At 42.2% G+C, this 24,016-nt stretch overlaps 1 protein-coding gene across 1 annotated transcript in view; it reads right to left on the reverse strand.

The window, feature by feature from the left end:
- The window catches only part of TULP4 (TUB like protein 4), a 239,609-nt gene that overhangs the window by 170,593 nt on the left and 45,000 nt on the right, over positions 1-24,016 (reverse strand). Inside the window, exons 2-3 of the mRNA XM_047769838.1 lie at positions 2,920-3,339; positions 1,126-2,668 (exon numbers count right to left, since the gene is read on the reverse strand). Of these exons, the coding sequence (XP_047625794.1) occupies positions 1,126-1,377 (252 nt within the window). The 5' untranslated portion in view covers positions 1,378-2,668; positions 2,920-3,339. The remainder of the gene's footprint in view (positions 1-1,125; positions 2,669-2,919; positions 3,340-24,016) is intronic.

Consider the following 24,016-nt stretch of genomic DNA (forward strand, 5'->3'; position numbering starts at 1 on the left):
TTCCTTTTGTGGAAAACTAACATCAATTTAAAAGAACAAACTAAGAGCACACACAACAGAGATGAATCTCACAGACATACCATTGAATGAAAGAAGCCAGACCCAAAGAGAGTCAAAAGAATGATTCCACTTACATCCAGGTCAAGCACAGGCACAAATGATCTGTGGTGACCGCGCAGCCTGGGGCACCTCTCAGTGGGGGCAGGGCCTGGGGAGGGGCAGAGGCACCTGTGACTGGTCCTGGAAATTGTCTACATCCTGAGCTGGTGTAGGTTACACCGGGGACTGCGTATGGAAATAATCACTGAGATACACGCTTACGGTTAACGCACGTTGCTGGATGCGACCCTTCAAAAATACTCTGCCCCCTTTACACAGCCCTTCCAAAACCAGAACAACTTAAGGTGGACTCCTCATGAGAAACCAGTCCGCAGTGAAGCATGACACGGCTAACGTGCCACAAAAGTACACCTCTTCGTTGAATCACACTGTTCGCTAAATGTGGGTTGAAGGAATTTCAAAGACAATGGCCATGCTTATGTTTCAGAAGCCCAGAAGAATCCATATGCATGTATACACAGCATGATATCTCCAATAGATGTGGAAAACCATGGCTCTTGTCCAATTAATTACCTTTCACCTCTATCCAATTAACTCCTTTGTACAAGAAACACAAGCTCGGTGCTAAACCACGACAGGGCACGCAGGTGTCAACCAAGCACAACACACCTCCAGGTCTGCACGGCCATCTGACACGGCAAGCCTCACTCACATGGACACTGGGTGACCATAAAGGCTCAGGACATGACAGGCAGGTTAGGATCATCCCAGCCCACCTCACACCTGGTCAGAAAGCCGCCCTGGCATCCCTGCCAGGAGGCAGCCTCCCAGTGCAGAGAAAGGAGAATGCGGAATGCTGGAGAGAGGGCTCGCTCAGAGGCAGACACAGGCCACTGGGAACTGTGTCTCCTACTGGAAGACAGAAGACAGAGCTCACAGTTTGACAAGTCCCACTGGGCATCAAGTCTGAGAAACTGAAGCAAAGTTAAGTTCTGAGTCTATGGCGGGGGCAGGGGGAGAGACGGGACTCTAACACCGCTGGAAGCGAAAGAGAAGCCGGCTCACCTCACTGTTGTGGCCCCGCAGGTTGAAGTTGATTCTCTGCGGAGTGTTCCTGTCCCGGCGGCAGTGGCTGGAGGTGAAGGTCACCCCGACGACACCCCGCCCATTGCCCGTGGCCAGCCAGCCCTCCTCGTAGTAGCGCCTCCGGCACACGGGCTTCTCCTTCTCGCTCTTGGGGACACGGCCCTTCCAGGACAGGCAGAGGATGTTGGAGTCGCTGCAGAGGATGGGCCCATGCTCCACTGCCGCATACATACTTTTTTTGGAAGAACCGTTTTACTTAAAAAAAGTAATGCTAAATGCCGAAAAATTTAAACCAATTCCTTTCATTGACGTGTTTTATTTCTGTGGTTGGCTTGCGCTGTGTTCCCAGACCCCCTTTAATTAAGACTGACCTGGTTCTGATTAGAAGGTCAGTATTTTATAAAGATCCAACAAATGCATAGTGAAAAAATTCCTCTATAAAAGATGACGGCAGTCTGCTAAGAAAAGGTAATGCTTAAAAAAAATGTGGGGTCCATTTCTATTTTCAAGTCCTTAGAGGAAGAGCGGGCTGACCCTTTGGAGAAAGAGCATCATTAACCAGTGGTGATAAAGAAACTGAGTGTTCTTTTCACTCAACTTGGTTCTTCTCACTCAGCCTGAGATTCCAGTTTTGTAATGTGATTCCAGAGACAAAGGGTTGCAAATACATAGATTTCAAGTAACTTAAGGCTTTAAGAATCCCTCGAGCTGGAATTTTCTCTTCAAACATTCAGTTACAGAGACAGAACACTGGGGATCATCTTCCTTCCGAAGCTACCCTCTGGCTTATCTTCTCAATGAGACAAATTTCTGCTGCTAAAGCTGAAAAAGATTGCATAAAGGGGAGAAAAGGCACACAAACCGTGCAAACCAGAGTTTGTGCAGATAGCAGTCCAAATTTTAGGAGAAAAAGGGTCTCCCTTCCCCAATGTTCAGAACCAGAAACCTCCAGCTTGAAAGCCCAGCCTGGCTTCCTAGCAGGTGGCTGTGTCCCCAGGGAGGGCCCCTCTGCAGGCTGGTGCACCCCTTGGTTGCATAGGGGTGGGGGAGAAAGCCCCTGACCTCAGAAGAGCCCGAGGAGTCCCAGGGCTGGCCTTGGGCAAACCCAAACTCCTCCTGCAGACAAACTGCGTGGAGCCGGGTGGCAGGTTGCGTCCTCTTTCTCCTCTCCTAGTCACCTCTCCCCCTTCTGCTCCTACAGACTACATACTTTTCCACCGAGAAGAAAAAAAACTAATCTCAGAATTAGTCCATCAAGTCGTCCTCCTCTTACGTGCACGTCTTCCTGGATCAATAGGGAAGAGAATCCCTTAAAACTCGAACACAGGCAGGAGGGGAGGCGAGCTCTTCCCCACTGTCTCCCTGAAGAGCGACGCGCGGGGCTGATGGGCGCTTTCCTGCCGACCTTCGGGGACTGTCTCCAAACGTCACATGCACAGTCCAAAGGAAGAAGATTTACTTGAATGCGCCTTGATAATTATTTTGTAATCATCAGTTTCAATTGCTACCTTAAGCTATTGTCCTATAGATACAGGAAAGGAAAAGGGAAAATAATAAATTAAAATTTCTCAAATACAGTTAACTGAAGACAAAAAAAAAAAAAAAAAGGCAAAGGAATCAGTTCATTGTTCACACTTGTCCCATCACACCCTAACTGGCTTTCCTTCAGTCAGAACCACATGGTGAGTCACTTTTTAGTCCAGAATTTTTATGTTTGTCCAAATCACCAGACCCACTGAAAAATAAAGTGCAAAAAACACTGCACGCTCCCACCTGCAAGGCTTGAAATCACACTTTTCCCTCAGTCACCTTCTCACTTAATTCCTTCTTTAAACTGGAGAGAGGTATTTTTGAGGCTCGATCTGTGCAAGTTTTTTTTTCTTCTTTTTGCAAACTTTCTTTACCCGTGAAGACCACATGGAAAACTGGCCATTAGTGATGTGTTTTTCTCCCCGGGCTCCTGAGCCCAGTGGTGTCAAGTTGCTCCATCTGATTCTTAGATTAATTTTCATCAGTTGTACACAACTCTTCAAGTGCGCACAAGAATAAGCCCGTCTTCTCGTGTAAGTATGGAAAGGTTTTAAATACACACAGACATACACTCTTCAATTGGCACACAAAACGTCTGTTTTCCCAGTCATTTCAGGAACTATCGGACTAATCACAGCTTGAAGGCCCTGGAGTCTTACAAATCTGTAAAACAAAACAGGATAAAAAAAAAAAAAGAACTTTAAAATACTAAAGAATAAAGGTTCTAACACACCTTTATTCATAAACACATGAACATAACATAATAAAAAAAAATAATCACTGTAACTGAAATGAGAGATCCATCTGGACACTTCCATGCATCAAATGGAGCTACTGACAGGTAAAATTTAAACAGTCAACCTTCAGAGGACACGTAGCCTAAGGGGTCTGAATGCCATGGACCATTTACTACGTCTGCCAGGAGCCACGAATACTGAAGGAAGGAGTTCCTGTCATGGCTCAGGAGTTAACGAATCCGACTAGGAACCATGAGGTTGCAGGTTCGATCCCTGGCCTCGCTCAGTGGGTTGAGGATCTGGCATTGCCGTGAGGTGTGGTGTAGGTCGCAGGTGCGGCTCAGATCATGCACTGCTGTGGCCGTGGTGGAGGCTGGCGGCTACAGCTCCAAATCGACCCCTAGCCTGGGAACTTCCATATGCCACAGGTGTGGCCTTAGAAAAGAAAAGGAAAAAAAAAAAAAAAAAAAAAACTAACACCGTGCTTTCCTAAGACATTGAGCCCTGAAAGAGAACTTAGCTTCTAGAGGCTGTCACCCTAAGCTAAGCAGGAATCCTTATAAAAGAGACAGAAGAGGCTCAGACAAGTTCTCTGAACTGATGTTTTCAGCCTCAGTGAAAGATATTCCCTGAAGACCCAAGGCAGCAGAGGCCTTTAAAACTCTCCATCTGTAATTGCTGGCGGGTCACAGAGCACAGCACCGCTGTCTTCTTGTCTCTGAAGTCATCTACCAGCAGCAAAGTCCAGGAGAACCCATCTCAGATGAGTCACAGTGTATGTACTTTTACGTGTCTAAAATCACAACAACGAAATGCTCTCAAGAAGCACCTGTCCCTGAGGGGAAAAAGTGAAAACAAATGCTGCAAACTTGAAATTCTTAAAAAAAATTCAAATTCTTCCATGTTCTTCCTTGTAAAGGTCTACCACCGCTGTATAACACTCCTTTAGTCCCGAAGACACAGGGGACTGAAGACACAGGGGACAGCACACAGAGGGGAAGCACAAGCAACTTCTCAAGACCAGGAAACACACACAGCATCTGAACTATGTAAGAACGTAATCCGAGATGACTGAAGCATCCACATTAGAGGGGACACTGTAAACTACCGGTCCCCTGACATCCTCCCAGGGGGTCCGCAGCGTCACCATTACGTTCAGAATAACACGAAGACATTATTTGCCTTCTTCACTGTGCTGACAATCCTATCAATGGAGCGAAGGCAACAGTGGGTCAAAGTGCCAGCTCTGTGACACAAATCAAGGCCCTGGCACCAGCCAGTACCCGTGCTCATCAGATTTTTTGTAACTCCAGCTTCTCTAAACAATGACAATGTTCTTTTTTTCTTTTGTCTTTTTAGGGCCGCACCCATGGCATATGGAGGTTCCCAGGCTAGGGCTCAAATCACAGCTATAGCTGCCAGCCTGCACCACAGCCACAGCAACTCGGAATCTGAGCCATGTCTGTGACCTACACCACAGCTCAGGGCAACTCCAGATCCTTAACCCACTGAGCAAGGCCAGGTATCGAATCCGTGTCTTCATGGATACTAGTCAAGTTCATTACCACTGAGCCACGACAGAAACTCCAACAATGTTCTTAATGCAGCAGTAAAAATTATTAATTTATTAAGCCTCGCCCCTTCAGTACATAGCTGTTAAATATTGTTTCAAACACTAAGTTCACACAGAGCTTTTCTGCTGACTACTCTAGCAGAGAGGTAATCCTGAGAAAAGGCACTCATACTACAGTTTAAGTTCCTGAGGAAATTGCTTTTTTTCATGAAACACCATGTTTACTGGAAAGAATGAATGAATGACAAATTATGGGTCATTCAGGCTTGGATCTTTGGCAGACAAATTTTCTCCAACATGAACAAAGTGAGCTGTCAGTTTAAAAAAGGAAACAACTGAGGGTATTTGCTGCCAATGAGAAAAGGAGAGCTTTAAAGTTAGAGTTAGAATAGTGGGGAAACAAGGATCTCTCACTATGAGTTTGAGAGCTCCCCATGGTTTAAAGGCATTCTGCACAGGACTGGAGGTGATATTCATAAATGTGAATTTTGATAGTACAGTTCATATTTCATAGTGTGTCACAATATTTGGAAGAGTCACATAATGTGCTGAAGCAGTATTTTTCAAACAACCAACAAACAATGATACAAATTATGCTTGACAGATTGCAGAGTTACTGTTTAATGGGCATAGAACATCTCCATACCATCTCCTAACTCTCCATACCTTCCAGTTCCAACGGCAAACTAGGAGTGCCAGGATGTGGCAAAGTACAACTTAGGGATAGAATGGTGCATCATTAAGAAAAGAAAATTCTGCACTAACTATAGACATTCCTGGATTAATCAACCAACAAATCTCAACGGAGCACCACCGGTCATGCAGGAGGCCCTGTGCTGCACTCCGCCTCTCTCGTCCCCAGTTAGACATTCCATTTTCTAACTAGAGTTATTTCACTACAGGTTATTCTGTTTTAAATGACTCCAACTTTCCACCAATATGGTTAACATGTACTATTACAGGGAATTTGTTTTATTTTTTAAAGCACCTGAATTAAGGTTAAAGGTCTGAAATAAATTTGGGAAGGGAGTTCTCCACCGGCGCAGGTTAAGCATCTGGCCCTGTCAGGGCAGTGGCCTGGGTCGATGCTGTGGTGTGGGTTTGATCTCTGGCCTGGGAACTTAAGGATGCCCCTGGTGAGGCCAAAAATTAAAAAAAAAATAAGTTTGGGAAGATATTTTCCACGTAAACGAATTTGACAGAAATATATTCATCAAGTTATAAGACTGCAACCATTCTGGAAAACAGTTGGTATTAGATAGAACCTCGGAAGCTGTGACTTTGCTCTACACAGCAATTCCTCTCCTGCACATGTGCCCTGGACGCATCCTTCGAACCCCAGTGGATAAACACACAGGCATTTGTGGCAGCAGCAGCATTTACATTAGTCAAAAACTGAAACCAACCTAGATGGATCACATGAGGTATACTTAAACGTTTAACAGAATTCTATACGGCAAGGTAAATGGACCCGGCCCAGATGGAGGTGGGTGAATTTTACAAGCACACTGTTGAGCAAGGGGATCTGATGAAAGAAAACTTAAAATATGAATTCATTTATATAAGGTTCAAAGACAAGCCAAACTAACTTATCAGTTAAGACTGCATACCTAGTAAGTACAACTAATCCTTGAAAGGCAAGGAAAATATACCATAAAGCAGACAGTGGTCACCTGAACCAGGAGGGAGTTAGAAATTACTGGGGAAGGGCACACGGGGTTGCTGGAGTGCTGGCAACAGCCCATATATTCCATGTCTTGGATGTGGGAGACAGCTACGGGGTGTTCACTCCGTAATTATTCTGTACTGCCTCTCTGTCTGGCATACTCTTCTACAATCAACAGGTTACACACATTGTGAATTGTATCAGGCACCTATATCCTCTGATGTTTTTAGATTTTTTTTTTTTTTTTTGGTCTTTTGTCTTTTTAGGGCCGCACCCACAGCACAGGGAGGTTCCCAGGCTAGGGGTCCAATCCAAGCTACAGCTGCCGGCCAACACCACAGCCACACAGCAACACCCAATCCGAGCCACATCTATGACCTATACCACAGCTCATGGCAACGCTGGATCCTTAGCCCACTGAGCAAGGCCAGGGATCAAACCTGCAGCCTCATGGCTCCTAGTTGGATTCTTTTCTGCTGTGCCACAACAGGAACTCCTTTAGACAATTTAAATCAATTATTAAGAAAGGTTTTTTAAAGAGTTCTCACAGTGGCACAGTGGGTTAAGAATCCAACTGCAGCTGCTCAGGTTGCTGCAGAAACAAGGGTTCAATTCCCAGCCTGGGGCAGTGGGTTAAAAAACTCAGCATAGATCACAGCTACAGTGTAGGTTGCAACTGTGGCTTGGATTTAATCCCTGGCCCAGGAACTTCCATATGCCATGCATTCAGCCATAAAATTAAGAAGAAAAAAAAAAAAACTTAATGAGTACTCTCTCCATCTAGAAAAATCCCAATAAAGTATCAAAAATGCTATTTTAATCAAGCTAAGAAAGCATCCACAAAGAAAACCCATATTAACAGTAACAAATCCAAATATCAGAAAATTTTAGAATAAAGTCCTCTTTCTAAAGCATAAAACTTTAAGACAGCAATTAAGCAGAAGATTGAGATGAGAAGGAAAAAGGAGATTTGGGGAAGGTTACTAGATGTCATTAGATGAATGCAAAACAGGAAGAAAATCATGGCACAGGAACTTTTGAATAAAATATTCCAAACACTTTTGAATAAAATATTCCAAACACTTATTAAACACAAGTTTAATAAGCTTTTGATTTTTATCCTTGTTTAGGGGTTGGAGAGAAGAAAAGGAAAGAAAAATGAGTTTTCTGATTGGTGATGTAAATTAAACACATGCCAATTTCTACTGCCTGGATGGCAACGCTGCGGCCTGGCTGTCTGCTGTCCTGAATTAGGTCCTACTGCAGGGCGGAGGGCAGTGGGTTTCTCCCCATACTTGGGGCTCACCGGCTGCTTTCCTTCCTACCTTTCTTAACTGAAGTGACTATAGCGACCTGCCTCTAATTACAGTCACGCCTTTCCCTGGGGAGTTGTCCACCAGCCAGAAATATCAAGAGAGCCCAAGGCAATTCCAACTGGCTCCTGATGAGTTTCAATAGCTGCCGAGAGGCTAGTTCAAATGTGCCTTCCAAGACTACCTTTAAAGGCAGGGACACTCTCAGAAGGGCCTAGAGAGTATTACGCTTAGTGAAATAAGTCAGAAAAAGACAAATAGTGTGTGTTATCACTTACATGTGGAATCTAAAAAATAAAACAAGTGAATGTATATAATGAAACAGAGAGACTCACAGATACAGAAAACAAACGACTGGTTACCAAAGGCGAGAGAGAAGGAGGAGGGGCAAGACAGGGTGAGGGGATTAAGAGGTACAAACTACTAGGTATAAAATAGATAAGCAATAAGGATATAATGTACAGCACAGGAAAATATACAGCCATTATTTCATAATAACTTTATATGGAATAAAACCTATAAAAATATTGAACCATTATGCTGTACACCTGAAACTGATATAGTATTATAAAACAACTATGCTTCACTTTTTAAAAAAAAATCAGTGTCAAAGAGCCTAAGGGATGGACAAGGGGGAGGGAGTGGGGACACTCAGCAATCATTTGTCACTTGGCTACTACCTCCATACGCAGGCAAACAACTACACACATGAAAATTTCACAACAGCACTGCAAAGATAACAGAGTTTAATAATGATTTAATATATTTAATTGCATTATTCTCTAGCACTTAATTTCCCAAACATGCTGGTGAGATAATAGCTGCAGACAGGTATGCATGATTCCGCCCAGGCTTATTCAAAAGATGCGATCTTACCACAGCTGTGCCAGTGTCAAATCATCTTCCTGTTGACTGTGTATTAAAGATGTATTCCACAGAAAACCTGTCTTATCCAGCGCAGCACCAGCTCCTTTAGACATGCACATGGTGCAAGGAAATGCTGCCCAGATTCAGATGGCAAGGGTCTTCTCTGCTCGCCTGGTAGGGCTATTTTTCAGTGTAATTCATCATACCTCCTAAACCACAAACACCTGAACTCCAATGTTTATCTCGCCTGCAGTGCCAGCCAGCACTGCACATAATGAAGTGTTCAATACAGTATTAAGCATAGCTCAGAGCTCCAAATGGCCTATGGTTAATGACACTCTATTATATATTTGACAGCTGCTGAGAGAGTATATCTGAAATACTGTCACCACAAAAAAGACACGCTAATTATATAAGAAGCAATGGGGGTGTGAAGTAACCCGAGCATGGCACTCATTCTGCAACATCTGTGAATCAAATCATCGCTGTTCACCTCAAACTTACATAATGTTACATGTCACTTCTATTTCAATAATGTTGGAAGAAAAAATAAACTCAGGAAAAAAAGGGGGGAGAAAGGGCACAGGGAAATTTTTGGAAGTTATGGAACTGCTCCATGTTTTGATGTGGTGGTGGTTACACAACTGCTTATATTTCTCAAAATGCACAGAACTGTATACTGAAAGGAGTGAATCTACTGCATGAAAATTATTTAATTTTTTTTAATTTTTACTATAGCTGATTTACAATGTTCTGTCAATTTCTGCTGTACAGCAAAGTGACCCAGTTAAAACATATATATATTCTTTTTCTCATCTCATCTTCCATCATGTTCCACCACAAGTGACTGGATATAGTTCCCTGTGCTTATTTCTTAATTTTTAAAAATCGTGTCTGGAACACAGTAAACGCTACACTGTGGTAGTGATTTTTATTAATGTTGCTGTTGCTGTGTACCAGGCACTAAGCTGGGTGCTAAAAAGACAGCTGTGAGCAAGCAGACATATGGCCCTACCTTCCTCATAGCCTACAGTCCAGGAATGAAGATTTAGATATTAATCAAATGATTACGGCTACGACAAAGGCCACACAGAAGTGCGTGATGTTCTGAAAGCCCCGACATGAAAGAAGAGTGGATGTGAAATCCCTGATGGAAGGGATGGTGGAGGCGAGGGGCAGATGCCAAGCAAATGGGCAAGTATACCAAGACCACTGCAGAAGGGAACACAGCCTTCTGAGGACACGCAAAAGGATGCTACTAAAAGAACTGTTTCCACACAGCACCACAATGAGCCATCACCTCACTCATTCAGATGGTTACATATAAAAAAATGTTGGCAAGGATGCGGAGAAACTGGAACCCTTACATACTGCTGACAGGACTGCAAAATGGTATAAGCCACTGTGAAAGACAGTATGGCGTTTCCTCAAAAAAAAAAAAAAAAGAAACCCACAACCATATGATCCAGCAATTTCACTTCTGGGTATATACCCAAAAGAACTGAAAGGATCTTGAAGAGATGTTTGCACACCCGTGTTCGCAGCAACATTATTTACAATAAGAGGCGGAAGCAACACAAGTGTCCGCCATCCGATGAATAAATAAACAAAACGTGGGAAGTACATACATAGGCGTATTATTTGGCCTTAAAACGGAAAGAAATTCTGACACACACGAAAACATGGATGAACCTTGAGAACATTACACTAAGTGAAGGAAGCCAGTCACAAGAACACACAGGCTGTGAGACTCCGCTTACCTGAGGTCTCTAGAGCAGTCAAGTTCACAGACACGGGAAGTAGAAGAGTGACCGCCTAGAGCGAGGGGAGGGGGGAAGGGGGAGCCCTGCTTTAACAGGGACTGAGTTTGAGTTCTGCACAGTGAAGAAGGCCTGGAGCGTGGCTGCACAGCAGTATGATCACACCCAGCGTGACAGTACTCTGTACTTAGAAACGGTTAAGATGCTGCGAGTCATGTTACCCATTGTTCACGATAAAAACAAAAAAACCAAAGCCTACGTTCACACACACACATGGCTGAGACGTGGGCACAGGTCCATGGCACACTTTCCCTCACGCCACACCTTACCACCACAGTACTAAAGACCTATTTACAGCAGTTCCTTTTAACCAGTACGTCATGTCCAGCTAAATGCAGGATGTACTGAAAGGCAGAAAACACAGTTTGAAGAGACAGGGCAAGCACATAATCAGAACTCAGAAAGAGCAGAGATGTTGGAATTATCAGACCAAGAACTTAAAAGGACTGTGATTAATATGCTAAGAGCTCTAATGCAAAAAGTAGACAGAATGAAGGAAAAGATAGGCAATGTGAGCAGAGAGATGGAAAATCTAAGAAAGAACCAAAAAGAAATACTGGAGATCAAAAAACACTGTAACAAAAAGGAAAAATGACTTTGATGGACTTTTTTTTTTTTTTTTTATGGCCACACCTGCAGCACATGGAAGTTCCTGGGCCAGGGACTGAACCCAAGCTGCAGCTACAACCTACACATCACAGCTATGGCAATTCCAGATCCTTTATTTAACCCACCACACCAGGCTGGGGAACAAACCTGCACCTTCACAGTGACCTGACCCATTGCAGTCAGATTCTTGGACAGAGGACATGGTTGAAGGAAGAATCTTTGACCTTGAAGCTATCTCAGTAAAAACCTCCAAAACTGAAAAGCAAACAAACAAAAAAAAAGACTGAAAAAAAAAAAAACAAGAACTGGGAAAACTACCAAAGTATAACATATATGGAATAGGATGGCAAAAGAAGAAAGAGAGAAAGGAAGGGAAGAAATATTTGAAACATTAATGACTGATTTTCTGCCAAATTACTGTCAGACACCAAAGCAGACATGCAGGAAGCTCACAGAACACCAAGTAAAATCAATTCCAAAGAAACCACACTTAGGCATCAATTTCAAACTACAGAAAATCAAATATAAAGAAAAAATCCTGAATGGAGCAGGAGGGGTGCAGTACCTTAAATATAGAGGAGGAAAGAGAAGAATTACATCTAACTTCTCAGAAACCATGCAAAAGCAGGAAAAGAATGGAGTGAAATATTTAAACTGTTGAGGGAAATATTACTAAGAATTCTGTACCCTGTAAAGCTATTTCTCAAAAATGAAAAATAAAGACTTTCCCAGATGACGAAAAACTGAAGAAATCTGCCAACAGTAAACATACCTTAAAAGAAATGTTTAAAGAAGTCCTCTCAAGAGAAGGAAAATGGTACAGGTCAGAAACTCAGATCAACAAAAGGAGCGGAAGAGCATCAAAGAGGAGTAAGTGAAAGTAAAATAAAAACTTTTATTTTTCTTATTCTTAATCTAACAGATAAATGTTTGTTCAAAATAATCATACCAACGATGTATTCAGTGATGTGCGTATGCCTGGATACACGTACGCTTATGTGTGCTCACTTCTAAGTGGGATCGGTGATGGCAACGATGCAAGAGACGGGAGTGAGGAATTAGGATTATTTTGTTATCATGAGGTACTCACGCAATCTGTGAAGCAGTGTGTTAGTCTACAGTGGACTTGGATTAGCTGTAAATAAACATGGCAACCTCTAGGGCAACTATTAAAAAAGTGAAAAAGAAGTATAACTGACATTCTAAGAGGGGAGAGAAAAATGTAATTATAAAATGCCTGATTAAAAACCACACAAGGCAGGAGTGTGCCAAGACCACCGCAGAAGGGAACACAGCGGTGTTGGCGTGTTGGCGCAGGGGAAACGAATCCAACTAGGATCCATGAGGATGCGGGTTCGATCCCTGGCCTTGCTCAGTGGGTCAGGGCTCAGGCACTGCCGTGAGCTGCAGTGTAGGTCGCAGACATGGCTTGGACCTGGCCTTGCTGTGGCTGTGGCGTAGGCCAGCAGCTGTAGCTCCAATTCAACCCCTAGCCTGGGAACCTCCATATGCCACAGGTACAGCCCTAAAAAAAAAATTAATTGATTAAATTTTTGAAAATTAAAAAATAAAAACCACAGAAGGCAGAAAAAGAGTGAAAGACCAAGAAAAAGAGTGAAAGACCAAGAAAAACAAAGGATCAAAACAACAATAATAAATATGGTAGAGCCATTTGCAGAAACATGGATGGAACTAGAGTCTCTCATACTAAGTGAAGTCAGTCAGACAGAGAAAGACAAATACCATATGATATCACTTATATCTGGAATCTAATATACGGCACAAACAAACCTTTTCACAGAAAAGAAACTCATGGACTCAGAGAACAGATTCGTGGTTGCCAGAGGGGAGTGGGAAGAAGCAGGACGGACTGGGAATTTGGGGTTAACAGATGCAAAATATTGCCTCTGGAATGGATAAGCAATGAGATCCTGCTGCGTAACACTGGGAACTATATCTAGTCACTTATGATGGAGTATATAATGTGAGAAAAAGAATGTACATATGTATGTGTGACTGGGACACCTTATCTTACAGTAGAAAATTGACAGAACACTGTATATATTTCCAGCTATAATAGAAAAGATAAAAATCATTTTATAGGAGTTCCCGCCATTGCTCAGTGGTTAACAAATCCGACTAGGAACCATGAGGTTGCAAGTTCGGTCCCTGGCCTCTCTCACTGGGTTAAGGATCTGGTGTCGCTGTGAGCTGTGGTGTAGGTTGCAGACATGGCTCAGATCTGGCGTTGCTGTGGCTCTGGCATAGGCCAGCGGCAACAGCTCCGATTAGACCCCTAGCCTGGGAACCTCCATGTGCCGTGGGTGTGGCCCTAGAAAATGCAAGAAAGACCAAAAAAACCAGTCATTTTATAAATAAATAAATAAATATGGTAGATATTAACCCAACTATACCAATAGTCACTGTGACTGTCAGTGGTCTAAAAGCACCAAATCAAAGACCAGGATTGCCAGAGTGGATCAAATAAGACCCACTATGATGCCTAAAAGAAACCCACTTTAAATATAAAGACACATATAGAATAAAAGCTAAATGGATTGAGAAAGATACACCATGCTAACAATAAAAAGAAAGTGGGAGTACCTATATTAATTTCATACAGGAGTTCCCGTCGTGGTACAGTGGAAACAAATCCCACTAGGAACCATGAGGTTGCAGATTCAATCCCTGGCCTCGCTCAGTGGGTTAAAGATCCAACGTTGCCATGAGCTGTGGTGTAGGTCACAGACACAGCTCGGATCTGGCATTGCTGTGGCTGTGGTGTAGGCTGGCAGCTATAGCTGTGATTTGAGCCCTAGCCTGGGAACCTCCACATGCCGCAGGTGCAACCCTATAAAGACAAAAAAGACAAAAAAAAAATTCATACAGAGCATACTTCCGAACAAGGCAAGTTATCAAGGATATCTAAGGGCACAATAGATAGGTCAATTCCCTAAGAAGACATAATACTCCTTAATGTGTATGTACCTAACAACAGAGCATCAAATTACATGAGGCAAAATGTGAGACACTCCAAGGAAAAAGAGATGAATCCACTATTACAGACGGAGTCTTCGACACCCTTCCACTAGAAATGGATGGCTCCAAAAGGCAGAAAATCAGTAAGGACATAGTTGAACTCACCAGATTAGGAAGGAAGAAATAAAATAGTTAAATGTTTAAAGGATTGAAAGAGCAAGCAATAAGATGTACCCAAAGTGACCAGAGAGAGCCAAATACAAGTTTCAGAGAGGAAAAAAAAAAAAAAAAAAAAAAGCCTAATCACTAAAACAGAACCCAACAAATGAGACATCAGCCAAAAGAGAAATTAATGAACTGGAACTAACGGCTCAAGAAATGTACCATGAAGGCTTCAGTAGCACAGAGGGACAAGGAGATATTAAATATAAAGGCAAGATTAAGTGAAAAGGAGGACAGCTCTGAGTGGAATTCCAAAAGGACAGAAAAGAGAAAAGGGAAAAGAAATATATGAAGACAGCATGACAGAATTTGCCAGAACTGATGAAAGATCTACAGATACAGGAAGCACTACCTACACACATAGACACACACACACACCAAGCAAGATAAATAAAAGAGAAATCCATATCTGAGCACATTTTAGCAAAACAGAGCGAAAAGCCAAAGAGCAGCCAAAAATAAAAGACAGGGACTTACAGAGGATTGACAGACTGAGGACAGATGTCTCAACAGCAACAATGGCCTTCAAAGCACTGAGAAAAAATATGGAATTATATTCTGAATATATAACAGAGAATTTATATCCAGAAAAAACTGTCTTTGAAGAATTAGGAGTTAAATAATGAGGCCAACATCACCCTGATACCAAAACCAGACAAAGACTCCACACAAAAAGAAAACTACAGGCCCATATCACTGATGAACATCGATGCAAAAATCCTCAACAAAATACTAGCAAACTGCATCCAACAATACATTAAAAGGATTGGACATCATCATCAAGTGGGATTTATCCTAGGATGCAAGGGTTCTTCAGCATCCACAAATCCATCAGTGTGATACACCACATTAACAAACTGAAGAATAAAAACCATATGATCCTCTCAGCAGATGCGGAAAAAGCCTTTGACAAAATCCAACACCCATTTCTGATAAAAACCCTTCAGAAGGTGGGCATAGCAGGAACCTACCTCAACATGATAAAGGCCATATATATGACAAACCCACAGCAAACATCATTCTCAATGGTGAAAAGCTGAAAGAACTCCCGCTGAGATCAGGAACAAGACAAGGATGTCCGCTCTCGCCACTACTCTTCAACATAGTTTTGGAAGTCCTAGCCACAGCAATCAGAGACGTAAAACAAATAAAAGGAATCCAAATTGGACAAGAAGAAATAAAACTATCACTATTTGCAGATGACATGATACTGTACCTAGAGAATCCTAAAGACTCCACCAGAAAACTGTTAGAGCTCATCCATGAATTTGGCAAAGTCACAGGATACAAAATTAATACACAGAAATCGACGCCATTTCTATACACTAACAATGAAAGAGCAGAAAAAGAAGTTGGAGAAGCAATCCTGTTTACCATCACATCCAAAAGAATAAAATACCTAGGAGTAAACCTACCTAAAGAGACAAAAGACCTGTACTCTGAAAACTGTAAGACACTGATGAAAGAAATCAAAGAAGACACAAATAGATGGAAAGATATACCATGCTCATGGATTGGAAGAGTTAATATTATCAAAATGACTATACTACCTAAGGCAATCTACAGATTCAATGCAATCCCTATCAAATTACCAAGGACATTTTTCACAGAACTTCAACAAAATTTTTTTTTTGTCTTTTTTTTTTTTGCTATTTCTTTGGGCCGCTCCCATGGCATATGGAGGTTCCCAGGCTAGGGGTCGAATCGGAGCTGTAGCCACTGGCCTACGCCAGAGCCACAGCAACGCTGGATCCGAGCCGCGTCTGCAACCTACACCACAGCTCACAGCAACACCGGATCGTTAACCCACTGAGCAAGGGCAGGGACCGAACCCGCAACCTCATGGGTCCTAGTCGGATTCGTTAACCACTGCGCCACAACGGGAACTCCTGAACAAAATATTTTAAAGTTTGTTTGGAAGTACAAAAGACCCAGAATAGCCTAAGACATCCTGAAGAAGAAAAATGGAACTGGAGGAATCAGGCTCCCGGACTTCAGACTATACTACAAAGCAACAGTCATCAAAACCATATGGTACTGGCACAAAGACAGAAATATAGATCAGTGGAACAGGGTAGAAAGCCCAGAATTAAACCCATGCACCTACAGCCAACTGATCTATGACAAAGGAGGCAAGAAGATACAATGGAGAAAAGACAGCTTGTTCAGTAAGTGGTGCTGGGAAAACTGGACGGCCACATGGAAAAGAATGAAATTAGAACACTCCCTCACACCATACACAAAAATAAACTCCAAATGGATTAAAGACATAGATAGAAGACCAGACACTATAAAATTCTTAGAGGAAAACATAGGCCAAAACACTCTCTGACATAAATCATAGCAGCATCTTCTCAGATCCACCTCTTAGAGGAATGACAGTAAAAACAAAAATTAACACATGGGACCTAATTAAACTTCAAAGTTTCTGCACTGCAAAGGAAACCCTAAACAAAACGAAAAGACACCCCACAGAATGGGAGAAACTCTTTGCAAATGGATCGACTGACAAGGGATTCATCTCCAAACTTTATAAACACCTCCTACCGCTCAATACCAGAAAAACAAATGACCCCATCGAAAAATGGGCAGAAGATCTAAACGGACAATTCTCCAAGGAAGACATACAGATGGCCAAAAAACACATGAAAAGATGTTCAGCATCACTCATTATTAGAGAAATGCAAATCAAAACCATGATGACGTACCACCTTACACCAACCAGAATGGCCATCATCCAAAAGTCTACAAATAAGAAGTGCTGGAGAGGGTGTGGAGAAAAAGGAACCCTGTTACACGGTTGCTGGGATTGTGAAGTGGTGCAACCACTGTGGAAAGCAGTATGGAGATTCCTCAGAAAACTGAAAATAGAACTACCATTTGATCCAGCAATCCCACTCCTGGGCATCTATCCAGAGGAAACCACGACTCGCAAAGACACACGCACTCCGGAGTTCACTGCAGCACTATTTGCAATAGCCAAGACATGGAAACAACCTAAATGTCCATCAACGGAGGAATGGATCAAGAAGATGTGGTACATACACACAATGCAGTATTACTCAGCCATTAAAAGGGCATTTGCAGCAACATGGACAGACCTAGAAATTATCATGCTAAGGTGAAGTCAGCCATACAATGAGACAGCAACATCAAATGCTTTCACTGACATGTGGAATCTGAAAAAAGGACAGACTGAACTTCTTTGAAGAACAGATGCTGACTCTGCTGACTCACAAACATTGAAAAACTTATGGTCTCCGGAGGAGACAGTTTGGGGGGTGGGGGGATGTGCTTAGGTTATGGGATGGAAATCCTGTGAATGATCATTATACAACTACAGATGTGATAAATTCATTTGAGTAATAAAAAAAAGAATTGAGTTAAATAATAAAACATTTAAAAAGGGACCAAAGCTAAATTTTAAAACCAACTGACCTCACAAAATAACTTCTAAAGAATATTCTTCAAATAGAATAATGACTCGAAGGAAAGTCTGAGATAGAAGAAGATGAAAAAAAAAAAAGAAATTGTTAAACATGTGGTTAAAATTAAATTATGTCTTTCGGGAGTTCCCATCATGGCTCAGTGGTTGACGAATCTGACTGGGAACCATGAGGTTGCAGGTTCGATCCCTGGCCTTGCTCAGTGGGTTAAGGATCTGGCGTTGCCGTGAGCTGTGGTGTAGGCCAACGGCTACAGCTCCAATTCGACCCCTGGCCTGGGAACCTCCATATGCCTCAGGTGTGGCCCTAGAAAAGACCAAAAAAAAAAAGGACAGGGTGAGGATGGATTCAAATCAAAAAAAGAAAGGCGTTCCCGTCATGGCTCAGTGGATTGAATCTGACTAGTATTCATGAGGACACACAGGTTCAAGCACTGGCCTCGCTCAGTGGGTCGGGATCCAGCATTACCGTGAGCTGTGGGGTAGGCCGAAGGTGCAGCTCGGATTCCGAGTTGCTGTGGCTATGTCACAGGCCCCTAGCCTTGGAACTTCCATATGCCAAGGGTGCAGCCCTAAAAGAAAGAAAGAAAGAAAGAAAAATAAAGAGAGTATCACATTACACTAAAGGAAAAAATAATAAACTGCTTTCACAAAAGACATACTAAAACCTAAGATCAAGTTAAGAGTGAAAATAAAAGGATTTTAAAAAGAAGATATGCTATGTATATAGAAACAAAAAGAAAGCTGGGGATACTCTATAAATACCAAATGGAATACATTTTAAGACAAAAGTAGTTAACATGGAAGAAGAGTGCTAGCCACACAGTGATAAATAGTCCTATTTACCTGGCATATGTCACAACTCCAACAGGATAAAACACATAATGGAATTACCTTGAAATATATAAAGCAAAAACTGATGGGGAGAAACTAGTTATCCACTATCAAAACAGAAGAGTTCAATCAGCTCCCTCAGTTACTCACAGACCGAGTGCATGGGATGGGGGGAGTACATATTTTGAAGATATTAACGTCACAATGAACAAACTTTATCTTCAAGAACATATACAGAATCTAATATCCTACCTACTCAGAGAATGCATATTCTTCTCAAGCACAAAGAACATTAGCTAAAATTTGCCATGTAAAGTGAGTCTCAACATATTTCAAAGTATCATAGAGATTATATGACTACAAAGCTATTAAGTCAAAAGCAGTTACACAAATATAATAAAAATATACTCTGGAAAATTTTAAACAATCACATTTCTAAATAACTTATAAAACAAAGAAAAATTATAATGGAAAGTGTAAAATACTGAATGTGACTTAAAAATAGTACATACAAAACTCAAAATACTACCGAAAAAGCAGTGCTTTACAGGAAACATTTCCTTAAATGCTTATAAAAGAAGAAATGTTATAAATTAAGGAAATAAATGTTCAATTAAAAAGTACAATATAAACCAAAAGATAGTAAGGAGATAATAAAGTTAAAAACAAATTCATAAAAGAGAAAAAGTAACATTAGAGAGGCTAAACAAAGCCAACTGTTGACCCTTTTAAAAAAGTAAGCAAAGATACATCCCTCTGGAAAAAAGATGGAGAAAAGAGAAGCACTAATAATAAACTGGGAATGGACACGGAGGTTAAACTACAGATACGGCGAAGATTAAAAAGATAAAAGGATACCATCAACAACTGAATGCTTAAAAACTTGAGAACCTATGAAATGGTCAAATTCCTAGAAAACCTAATTTAACCAAACTAAAGAAGAAAATGAAGTCTAGACTGTGCCACAAACATCAAAGAAAATGACTCAGTAGTTTAAAATCTTCCCACAAAGCAAACATGCAGTCCAGAGGGTTTACAGGTAAGTTCCAAGGGAACAGACACATTCAAGGGACAGACCACTCCAGCATTTCACAAACTCGTTCAGAAAAAAGAAAAAGTAGCAACACCCACAACTAATTCTACGAGGATATTATACTTTGATATTTTTATACCAGAGTATAAAAATTAAAAAATTAAAGGCAATATTACTCATGAATAGAGCATCGGCAAATCCAGTATCATATGCAGAAAATACTAGATTGTGATCACATCTGGTTCACCCCAGGAATGATATTTACCACGCCTGACCCCGTTCACTGCCTAGAGACAGCCTGGCATCCAGGGCCCTTCACAGGATGACCCGTGCCCCTGCCATACAGCCTGTCTTCTACCTCTGTCCTCTGTAAAAGAGGATGCTCCTTTCAAAGTACACGTTTCTGCTTGTATACAAGCCCCAAGCTTATCTCACTGATTACAAAGCTCATCCTCAAACCCCCAGTTTCTAGCCATCTTTCCTGATGCATCTTCAAAACTACCCACCGCCCACCACACACATCCTCGCCAGCTTCTCTCCACTGAGTGTGGATTTCTTTCATCGTCACAGCACACTTTTCTACTTTCTTAGGCTGCTCATTCAATGCCCTACCATATTATAGGTATATGAACCCCTCCATCCCCCCGACAGCTCGGGAGACTTGAAAATGCCTGTTCATCAAGACATCTTACACAGTGTAGATACCTAATACATACCTAATATATAGGTATTCAATAAATGTATGTGCAAGTGAATAAAAGCACTTTTATTTGTACATGGTGTTAAAAATCCTTTCCCCTAAAAACCAATGGCCCTGCGTATGAATAAAAACGCTTTCCCAAGTATGTTACAAACTGTATCCTTTTACAGGCCAGTAAACTATGGGAAGTCTTTCTACTGCCACGGGCAGAGATAAAAAGACTCTTGCACACAGAACTCTGGTCACAAACAGCTAGACAGAATTTAACATAATTTCCTTCACCCTACAATTTGATCCATATCTGTCTGGATCCCAAATCTTATACCCCCAAACCTTCCTTCCCTGAGACTTCTTGTCCTGATCTGTCTTTCCTGTTACATAGTAAACCTTCTGAGAAGAAGAATATGCCTGAACTCAGTATGTGCTGATGAATTATGACTATAAGTGTGAGAAGCAGCCTGACATTTAACCTTCTTCCCAAAGCATCACTGTGTTTCTTCGCAAAGAACAAAGAGATGACCCTGAATGGTAAGCTGCAGGTTCTATTATATTCACCATCCTCTGATCTAGAAGGGAACTGTTGATTTTTGAAATTTTTCCATTCAAAGAGCTGAAAATTAGGGGCTCTTAAAAAGTAAGCTCCAGCCATCTAAAACACTACAGTCTTAGACAACCGTAAATGTGTCCGTTGAATTATATACTAAAGTTGACCCGGAAATACTAACAAATAACCATTAAAATCCAGAGTTCTGCAGCATTCGGGTGCCAATACAGGGTCATTTCAGAGACATTCAAACCAGCTATGGACTAGTACACTTGCAAGAATGAACAAGTTTAGGCTAGGGAAGCAATTACCCTCTTGGCCATGGCTAAAAGGAAAAACAAAATATAAAGTTTCCTTTACAAGAGAGAAGAAAGAGAAGTAACTGTCAGAGGAAAATGAAGGACTCCACACTCCCGCAGATGATCTCATGTGCACAAAAGGTACACCTGATTATAGCTAATGTGAATCTTAACACACCTTTCCAATTATTTAAAACTTAAGCTTATTTTAATACGAATGTAAATTTCAGTAATTTTTTTAAACTTACAACTTGAGGTTCTTTCCAAAGAACTAAATTGAATTGTATTGTAATAGATAATGGCAGTTTGTTCTTTTTCTTAATTTTTTACAGCCAAATATTTTCATGAATATCTATACATTGTTAAACTAAAATTAAAACAAAACACCAATTTACATCATGATGAGTAAATTTGTTTTCACATCTGCTGCCATCCTTTTTACTTGCAGAAATAATCCCTTGGCATTTTCATGTTTTTCGTATAGAGAGGGCTCAAATGGATCGCTGAAATGCAGCCAGCAGCTGCGAGAGAACAGAGTCCTGGCTATGGCCCAGCCTCAGTTGGGTTCTATGGGAGGGACAGCTTCCAAGTGATTCCTTCTTGGTTCCAATGGTGAGCAGGAACGCCGGACCCTCAGCCAACAGACAGACAGGGCAGACAGAGAGAGCATGCCCAAAGGGCCACTTCGCCATGACCTGGGGCAGAGGGCAGGGCAGGAAGGCAGGGGACCAGACCTGACTAATGGCCCAGTGCTCATACAAGTGGACACATTTCCAATTCTAAACATGTGCTCAGGGCTACACTGAAGTGGTTGTGGGGTGTTCAGTAACTTGAGCACAGAGAGAGCCCAGCTTGGTGAGCAGCACTTAGAAACGTGCCCGGCCCCGAATGAACAAGCAGCCCTGGACCGTAATGGCAAGTGCAGTCAGAGCTGGCGGGAAGCAGTGCAACAATCAGGGACGGAGCAAGTGCAGAAGACAGATGTCGGCATCACCTCGAGCAAAAGTGTTTTCTTACTTTGCCAAAACTCTCACATAAGGACCATAGCGACTTTTTGGACAGAAATTTTTCACTTCCTTGTAACAACGGCATCACATGCTTAATGAAGCAACAAGAAAGAAATATTATAAAACATCCACTCAGGACTAAATAATCCAAAATTAGTATAAAAAGACAAGATCTGGAGTTCCCGTCGTGGCACAGTGGTTAACGAATCCGACTAGGAACCATGAGGTTGCGGGTTCGGTCCCTGCCCTTGCTCAGTGGGTTAACGATCTGGCGTGGCCGTGAGTGGTGGTGTAGGTCGCAGACGCAGCTCGGATCCTGCGTTGCTGTGGCTCTGGCGTAGGCCGGTGGCTACAGCTCCGATTCGACCCCTAGCCTGGGAACCTCCATGTGCCGCAGGAGCGGCCCAAGAAATAGCAGAAAGACAAAAAAAAAAAAAATCAAAACCTTTCACAAGAGGAGCTCCCGGGGGCGGAGCAAGTTAAAGATCTGGCATTAGCACTGCTGTGGCTTGGGTTTGATCCCTGGCTACAAATTCAGCATGCTGCAGGCATGGACAAAAGGGGACAAAAAAAAAAAAAAGACAAGATCTGCTCCTTGACCTTAACTTCACAATGCAGCTAAAGAAAGCAAAACTCACAAACATGAAATAATCAGAGAACAACTAAGACTGAAAGTGTAGGCGTTTCCACTGCAGCTCAGAGGGTTAAGAATCCGACTGGTATCCATGAGAATGCAGGTTCAATCCTTGGCTCACTCAGTGGGTTAAGAATCAAGCATTGCCGCAAGCTGACGCATGGATCTCGGTTGCAGCTCAGATCTGGCATGGCTGTGGCTGTGGTGTGGCCGGTAGCTATGGCTCCAATTTGACCCCTAGCCTGGGAACCTCTAAATGCCTTTAAAAAAAAAAGTGAAAGTGCAGGACTCTCTACAGGCCTCAACGGTCAAATATCTCATGGAGTCAACTCAGTAAGAGAAAAACATTTAGCCTGAAAGTCAGGAGAACTGAGTCCCTGTACTGCCTGTGAGCACTAGGGGCACAGAGAAGGAAAGATAAGCATACTGTGGCAGACGATGTGTTTGTTAACCTTTCAACGTGACAGCACCTCTGAGAGGTCGGTATTATCCCCATTCTACAGAATAGGAAACTGAGGTTCATACCTCAGGCCGGTCACTTAACCACAATGGTCTGGTTTTTTTCATTTGTAAAATAAAGCTCTTCAAACTGAGACTGGAAAAGCAACCGGCATTTCCTGGCGGCGACTCAGAAACCTGAAGTGGGCAGGGATCTGGGACAAATGTACCAAACCCTCTGGTCAATAGCATTACCCTTTTCCCCACGGAATATTCTGCAACTTTAACTTCAGCCCTGAGAATAGCACCTAGTACATACTGAACCATAGACAAAAATTCCAGGAATGAAGGAACGAATGGCACATCACAATGGGCTCTAGGTAGCTCTTCTTCATGGTGGCTCATTTCCTTATGCATCTAGTTTGCGCTGCTTGTTCCTGTTTCAGAGCTCTCAACCAGTAGCACTGCTGTGGCATGCATCGAGGGTGGCATTCTTTCAGAGGTGATTTGTGTTTCCTTCTGCCAAGCCCGTGGGCACTTCCAACCCAGAAGCACTGAGATGAGCTTCTCAGCCTGGGGTTTTCTAGACCATGGAGGTGGCAGAAACTCAAATCCCAAGC

This window comes from Phacochoerus africanus, chromosome 2, assembly GCF_016906955.1.
Source record: "Phacochoerus africanus isolate WHEZ1 chromosome 2, ROS_Pafr_v1, whole genome shotgun sequence".
NCBI classification, from domain to species: domain Eukaryota; kingdom Metazoa; phylum Chordata; class Mammalia; order Artiodactyla; family Suidae; genus Phacochoerus; species Phacochoerus africanus.